Raw genomic sequence first — 8,916 nt, 5'->3', positions numbered from 1 at the left:
GGAAAAGAAACCAAGAACACCATGCCGCATCAAATTCCAAGTGGGACAGTAATTATTTATATATGTTTATCGTATAAATCTCATTCAACTTCAAAATGTATGTGAAAAATATGAATAAGATTAGCTCATAGATTATGAAGCTTTTGTGTTTATGACTGACTACATTAAAATTAATTTTATAGTATACACAATGATACAACAGTGAAGATATTGAATGCGACTATTCGTTCAAAATGGGCAGTTGGGCATACACGTGTATTGCCATTCTTGCACAAAATTCGAAATGGACTGAAGAAGTTACCAAGAAGTTTGTTGTATGTTATTTTTATATTTATAATTATGTACATTACACACACCTAAGTTCTTTCTATTAATTAAGGCATTTGATGATGCAAAAACCCGAAAAGGCTAAAGAGTGTTTAGAATTATATGTCAAAAAGAGTATTAAAAAATTGGTCAATCAGTTCTCCCTCTCTCTCGATGAGAGTCGGCCGCCCCATCTTCCTTTAACCCTAATCATCATACCTCCTTCTTCACCCTTCTACCCATCTTCATCTCTATCTTCATCCTCTCTCTTCATCCATACAACATTTTTATCATTTGTTTTTAACTTCCTTTCAATAAATATTCGATTCTGTTCAAAAATTCGCTTCTTTTTCGTTTCGTTTAATTGAGTTATTATTTATAGATGGTGTCCGGCAGGTAGATAGTTGGGGTGCTTTTGATATGGTAGTCAAAAGCGCATGTGCTCACCTCTCACAAAATATTTTTGTTCATAACACGATGGCCCTCTCAGTTTTTGCAATTGAGTCCTCTGAACATTGTACGATCCATGGAATTAATGTGAGGGCAATTGTGAAACTACTGTTTTCGGTGGAGATGTAGGCTGGATCGCTCGAGAAACCATTATCTTTATTTTTAATTTTCAGAATATTTGTATTCAGTCAGTTATGCAATCCGGAAACAAAGAGGCTAATTATTTAGTTCGTCTATTTGTTTTTCAACCTGGTTGCATGATGAATTGGGGGTTTGTACCAATTGAATTTTTTTCATGTTATTAATGAAATCTGCTATAAATTTGGAAAAAAATAAATAAATAAATCGGTCAATCAAGAAAAGAGGTGGTTCGAAGAAAGTGTAGAGTTTTCCAAGAATGCTATAGACATAGGCATTTTCATCATTATTTCACAATGACATAGAAGAATTATAAGCTAATTAATGATTATATGATTTTTATACTCTCGTGTGAAAGGATTTTCGCATGGCCTGCAACCTTAATTACCTATTATATTATAATAGAAAATGTGATCAAGAGATTCTCAAATTCATTTATATTTTTTTATCCCTATATAATATTAATAATTTTATTTTTCTAATCTTTTTTTACATAATTAGATGTTATTGGTGCACTACTTATCATTTTTTTTTCTCATTTTCTTTTCATTAAAAGCATTTCTTTGTGATTACATATTGTTTTTGTTTACATTTGAATTTAATTGTGGATTAGCAATTTATTTTATATATTAAATTTTGGGTTCTTTGGAGTTTAATTTTGTTTTGGATGATTGTTGGCCAACTAAATTTATTTTAAATTTATCTCCACATGTGCTAGGCTTTTAAACACATACAAAACAATACTTATAAGTAAAGTAAAATTAGTTTGAAATTATTATACAATTGATATATTACATATTATATAGACTTTGCTTGATAGGAATGTTGGATAGATATTATTTAAAACTTTTGTCTATATAAAGTAATTGTTACTTATTTCAATTTTAAAAATTTAATTTATAGTTAATAATCAATAAAAAGATGTTATGGCTATATAATTTATATAAAAGTAAATGAAATAAACTCTTCTTTGTTGTAGTTTTGAGTAATGTATACAAGAGATAACTAATATTATCAATTTAAGATATCTGCATAAAGATCCTCACAAATTTAACAATATTTGATTAATAATAATTAACATGATACTAATTTATCTATTATTTCCAAACTGGTTACTACGATTACATTGCTTGAATTTAAAAGATAATAGATAATAAAAAATTAGTACAACAAGGACAGTGACAAAGAGGATGACTACGACCTCCTTGGACAATCAGATGACACCCTCATTCGAATCAGATGACCTAATACGAGACATGGTTTATGGGAAGAAGGGGCAAAACAGACGGATGTATGTATTGTGCTGCTACAGTGGGGTCAACTCTGATGGCTGCCGCACTTTTTCGAGTTTTGGGGCAACATTATGCAAAACTCCCTTTAGCCGCAACTGTGATAGGGTGACCTTTCCTATCACCTCTGTGCAAAACATTACACTATTTTAATAAAAATAAATAAAAATCAATATAAAAGAATTAAAAAGAGAATTAGTATGTATACCTCCCCAGATCTTTGATGTATAATGAACAATCCGTGATAAAGCTACACATATGAAAAAATTTAAGGATTAAAAGTGATAGCCTAAACCCAGTGCCTGTATAATTATAGGTATAAGTGTATGCTTGTAAAACTGAAAGAAAAGATGTTCCTGAACGAATGACTTGTTATTAGCTGAAAGATTACAATATAAACTAAAGAAGAAACACATGTGTGCAAAGTGGTTGCTAAAAACCAGCACCCGCTTTCCTGAAACTACTCTATCTCTAATGTTTATTTCAACTTACTCTCCTACTTTCACGTACCTATGTGATAGACCAAATCAACTCAAATAATTACTGCTAAGATAATAAATAATAAATAACAATATGTTTAGATTAAAAAACCAACATTTCTCCCCTTTAATCTAAACTACTGTCTGCAAGTCTCTTACTTAAAGTAACAGCCTCATATTCTCAAACCTGGCAGTAGGCAATGCTTTTGTCAAAACATCAGCTCGCTGAAGATCCGTACTGACATGTTTAACAAGTATATCACCATTCTCAACACATTCACGTATAAAGTGATAACGGATGTCAATGTGTTTGCTTCGTCCGTGAAACACAGAATTTTTAGTCAGATCAATGGCGGACTTGTTGTCAAGATACAACACTACTGGCTCAACATGTTTACCAGTAACCTGACTCACCATTTTCCGCAGCCAAATAGCCTGACATGCAGCTGCAGTTGCCGCCATGAACTCAGCTTCGCACGACGAAAGTGCTACACTTCTTTGTTTTTGTGATGCCCATGTTACCAGTCCGTCGTCCAAATAAAACACCATGCCCCCAGTGCTTCTTCGATCTTCAACATGTTCAGCGACGTCACTGTCGGAATATCCTGTCAACAACTCACTTCCACTACCTCTATTATAGACTAGACCATGGTTTAGCGTACCTCTAACATAGCGAAGAATCCGTTTTGCTGCTAGCAGATGCATCTCAGTGGGTTTTTCCATATACCTGCTCACAATCCCGAATGAATAGGCTATATCTGGCCTTGTATGAACCAAATAGCGTAGGCCTCCAATCATACTTTTAAAATGTGTAGTATCAATGCATCGTCCTCCTTCATCTTTGCTGATATTCTCCTTAGGATCCATGGGAAGCATAGTGGCATTGTAGTTCCACATCCCAACTTTTTCGAGAATTTTTCTCGCATAGGCCGTTTGTTTCAGTTGGATGTTATCAGCCCCTTGTTTAACCTCCAGACCCAAGTAATACGTCAGCTTACCCAAGTTACTCATCTCGAACCTCCTGTTCATCTGGTCTGTAAACTCTCTTATACTCGATGGTTTTATTCCTGTAACCAGTAAATCATCGACATATACTCCGATGATCACAACATCTTCACCCTTTGCTTTCGTATACACTGCATGCTCATAGGGACATCTCACAAAACCCAGTTCCTCAAGATATTTACTCAGTTTTTCATACCACGCACGGGGCGCTTGTCGTAAACCATAGAGTGCCTTGATCAGCTTATACACGAGATGTTCTTGCCCCTTCTTAACAAACCCTTCAGGCTGCGTAACATACACCTCCTCTTGGATCTCTCCATTTAAAAATGCAGATTTGACATCTAAATAATGCACTTCCCAACTAAGTTTGGCAGCCAGAGCTAGTAAAATCCTAACAATTTCGAGGCGTGTAACTGGTGCGAAGTTTTCCTCAAAATCTTTCCCCTGCATTTGGACGTAACCCTTTGCCACAATCCTAGCCTTGTATTTGACAATTTTCCCGCTCGTATCTTTCTTCGTTTTAAATACCCATTTTAACCCAATAGCTTTTCGACCAGGAGGGAGCTCAGTCAGCTTCCAAGTATTATTTCTCTCCACTGCAGTAATTTCACATTCCATGGCCTCTCTCCAGTGGTGTTCAGATGCTGCTTTAGTAAAACTCCTGGGCTCATCCATACCAGTGAGCATTAGCTCCTCATCTTCCAACTCAATCTCTTGAGTTTCATCATAAATTTCATTCAAAGATCTGTAGTGTTTTGGTGCACTATCAGTGTCAACATCTGAGCTTGTCGAACCTGTCCCAAATGACGAAAGCGTACGAACAGACTCTGAGCTAGTTGTGCTTGATCTCTCAGACATTGGACTAACTGAATGCTCTTCTTCAATATTAGTGCTTCTATCAGATTCTGTGATCGAGCCAAAGATAGTGAAAGTTTCACGAGTTTCTCCGTTTGTCTCCTTGTTACTTTCCCATGGCCACGCTTTGCTTTTTTCAAACACCACGTCACGACTAACATGAATCACATTTCGTTCCGGATCATACAACCTATACGCTTTCAACCCAGGTTCCTTATCGAGATTGATTACCAACTTACTTCGATCAGACAGCTTTGTGGTATGAACAGATGGTAGTTTCATGTATGCTAGACAACCAAAAATTCTAATGTGCCCAATGTTTGGTTTAATACCTGACCATGCCTCGTGAAGTGTCATCCCCGAAACAGATCGAGTTGGCAAATGATTTAGTACATAAATCGAATGTCGTATGGCCTCTCCCCAGAATGTTAGTGGTAACTTCTTCTCCTTTAGAAAACTCTGAGCCATTTCTATGACTGTCCGGTTTCTTCTCTCAACCACACCGTTCTGCTGAGGCGAGTACGGCGCAGTGAATTGTCTGGTGATGCCTACTTCTTCACAATAGGAGGTGAATTGTTTTGAAATGAATTCACCGCCTCTATCAGTTCTGAACGTTTGCACCTTTCGTTCCTCTCCATTTTCTACCTGTGCTCTAAATCTTTTAAAGGCTTCGAACGCTTCGTCTTTGTTTTTCAATATATATCCCCACATCACCCGACTGTAGTCATCCTCTAACAGAAATAAATACTTATTTTCTCCTGAAGTAGGAGGCGAGATTGGGCCACATAGATCACCATGAACAAGTTCTAGTACCTTCTTAGCGTTATAGGTTGCTTGGCCTGGGAAAGATCTTCTGGTTTGTTTCGACATCAAACACCCAGTGCATACTTCATTCTATGTTTTAATCTCAGGCAAGCCATGCACCATTTTGGTAGTACACATCATATTCATGGCATTGAAATTGACATGTCCAAGTCGAGCATGCCAAAGCCAAGCCATTTTATCACTCCGTGACAGCAGACATTCTGAACTACTACTCTCGATTATAATCTTATACAAGTGATTTACAGACTTCTTTACCTTCATAATCAGTCTTCCTCCTTTGTCATAGATCCACAAATGAACCCCACTCAAAATAACCCTGTTTCCTTTCTCAGCTAATTGCCCTAAACTGATGATATTGTTGCACAACATAGGGATGTAATAAACATCCTTCAACAATCTCTCTTCTCCATTTTTACACTTTAAGAGGATTGTCCCCTTTCCTTTTATTGATACAGTAGAACCATCTCCAAACCTCACCTTGCCTTTCACATTCTCGTCTATTTCTCGGAATTTTGACAATTGTCCCGTCATATGATTGCTAGCTCCATTGTCTAAATACCACAAATTCGAGGCTGGTTGCATTGTCTTAACGTTGTGGTTTAGCTTGGGAACTACTTGCTCCTCATTGATCAGCATTACTTTCTCACCTTCTTCATTATTTTCTACCATCAGAAGTGCGGGCTCATCATCTTGCATTTGGGTCATGTTTACCTCTTCCTTTTGTTCCTTATTCTCCCTTTCACGTCGTGATTTTTTACAATCTGCAGCATAATGGCCATATCCCTGGCAATTGAAGCATCTGACTTTAGTTTTGTCACGTCCTCCATGTCCAAAATCTCTTCGAAACTTCGACCCAGATGACCCATCTCCTTTACCTAAACGTTTCAGCCATTCTTCCCGTGTCAAAAGCAGCTTTGCATCATCTCTTTCCCTCTTCGACCACTCTTCCTCAGTCAATAACAGTTGACCACCACTCGGTTCCACCTGACCTCGTACGCGTTCTTCATGAGCTTTTAAGGATCCAACCGTTTCTTCAACAATCATAGTCTCTAAATCCCTGAACTGTTCAATTGTCGAAGCTATCTGCAGAAATTTCGTAGGAACTGCTCGTAACAATTTCTTCACAATATATGCCTCTTTGACCTCCTCACCAAGAGCTCTAATGGTTGTCACCAAACCATATAATTTCATACAAAAGTCATCGAGAGACTCTGTATCTTTCATGCTCAATGTCTCGAACTTTGCCTTAAGAGTTTGAATTCTCGCTGTTTTTACACGATCAGCGCCCAAACACATGGTTTTGACGGCATTCCAAGCCTCCTTAGCCATTTTCTTTTCGGCTACAGATAAGAAAACATCCTCCAGAATCCCTTGATAGATAGCAGCAAGAGCAATTTTTTCTGTCCGATCTTCTATAGGCAACTTTGGGTCGTCACTCTCAATAGCAATCCACACCCCGTGTGCTTGCATATACACCTTCATCTTAAGCGCCCATGCTGTATGGTTACCTCTGTTCAACATGGGATATGTCAACCCGATCATTCCATCTTTTGCTTTGCTGTTTTCCATCGTACTGGACTTAGGCATATACTTTGGCATTCACCGGAATCACCGAGCTCTGATACCAGAATGATAGCCTAAACCCAGTGCCTGTATAATTATAGGTATAAGTGTATGCTTGTAAAACTGAAAGAAAAGATGTTCCTGAATGACTGACTTGTTATTAGCAGAAAGATTACAATATAAACTAAAGAAGAAACACATGCGTGCAAAGTGGTTGCTTAAAACCAGCACCTGCTTTCCTGAAACTACTCTATCTCTAATGTTTATTTCAACTTACTCTCGTACTTTCACGTACCTACGTGATAGACCAAATCAACTCAAATAATTACTGCTAAGATAATAAATAATAAATAACAATATGTTTAGATTAAAAAACCAACAAAAAGTGCCAACCTATAATATAAAGCAAATCAAAATCTTATTTATTAGAAATTAGTTGTACCTTTAGCACAAAGACCCTGATGTCTTCCCGAGATCCGCTCTCCTCACCATCTTTACAGCTCAATTGGTTGGTCATATACTAAATTTTGAAGTTCTGGAATATGGTAAGATTGGGGCGGTCGTCAAGGAATTAGGGATTATGGAGTATGTGCAACACCCTTAAGTTTATATAGGCGCTGGTATATAAAACATTAGAAATTTGTTGGAAATTTCTTAGAAATTTCTTTACTAATATTCTTCAATTAAGTAATTTTTCTATTTATCTATTATTTTTTTAGTTCATATTCTTTGTAAGGTTTAAAAACAAAGAAATAACTTTTTTGTTTGTGTTTTATAGTTGTATGATAAATATCAAAATAAAATATTTATTAAATTTATTATTTTATTTAGTAATCCAAAAACACAATTATAAATGATAAATTTTTGAATTTTGTAATCCGTGCATATTTCCCACTCTCTCTGTTTCAATTCTATACATTTTCAAAGTGACTCAAAATTGTAAAATTTTATTATATAGAAATTAACTACTCACTAGTTATATATATATATATACAAATAATCAAATAGAAACTAAAATTAAAATAAAAACTAGAAACTAATATCAGCCCTTAGATCAATCTAATCCAAGGGCCCCCTTAGATGTAGTACACACGATATATATGCTCCCTCCTACACATAATTCCAGTTTTTCCCCTCCTTTTTTTATTTAATTTTTCCCGTTAATCGGTGAATTTTTTTTGAAATCCGACTTCACTGTATTTTTCTCCACATGTGCCATGTTTTGACGTGATTTAACAAAAAAATTATTTTAGTTTTTAGTTTTCATTATAAGGAGGTTTGTATTAGAGTAGCCCCCTATATATATATATAATATTGATGAGTACCATCACTTTACTCAATTTTCTTACTTTTTTTCTTCAAAATTACACTATTTCTTAATACCAAACCATTTGTATATATTTCAAAGGGACCGAGAGAGTAATATTTAAAAGTTCTACATGAATCATTCAAATTTGAACTTTTAAAACTAATTTACTTATTTTTTATGAAAAATGTATTTCTAAATTAATTAAGTTAAACAATTTATAGGAGTAAAGAATTGGTACTAAATACAACAATTTTTTTCAACCACATTATGTAATTTATAAAAAAACATCTTAGTGCAAATATATTATATTATATAATTTCAAATAATATATTAGTGTTTTTCCAAAAAATAAAATGGTGTAATACAAAAATGATCAAAATAGACTATTTATGACCATTTTCAACAATATTTCTTATCAAGTTGGTCCGTTACATTGTGTTAGGATATAATTGATGAAAATATTTCTTTGTTTGTCTATAAACATGAACAAGACCAACAAACCAAAGTTGTCACTGACCACCGTGACATCCTAGTCAACCGTGACATGTGGCACATACATGCCAAGTACGAAAAACCGGGACCAAGCAAAGGTGAATTGTAGATTTAAAAGTAACCAAAAACTTGGTCGGTTATCAAACTTTATTAAACATTCAGGTTGCTGCCATGTAAATGGGTGGGACCAATACTCAAGAAAATG

General features: G+C 35.3%; 1 protein-coding gene across 1 annotated transcript; it reads right to left on the bottom strand.

The window, feature by feature from the left end:
* Positions 1 to 5,416: 5,416 nt before the first annotated feature.
* Positions 5,417 to 6,916, bottom strand: LOC141719299 (uncharacterized). Its single transcript, XM_074521674.1, has one exon. It carries the CDS (start codon positions 6,914 to 6,916, stop codon positions 5,417 to 5,419), a length of 1,500 nt encoding a protein of 499 aa, XP_074377775.1.
* Positions 6,917 to 8,916: the final 2,000 nt, after the last annotated feature.

This window comes from Apium graveolens, chromosome 4, assembly GCF_009905375.1.
Source record: "Apium graveolens cultivar Ventura chromosome 4, ASM990537v1, whole genome shotgun sequence".
NCBI classification, from domain to species: Eukaryota; Viridiplantae; Streptophyta; class Magnoliopsida; order Apiales; family Apiaceae; genus Apium; species Apium graveolens.
Note: the sequence above shows the minus strand (reverse complement) of the source record. Positions and strands in the feature narration are given on the sequence as shown.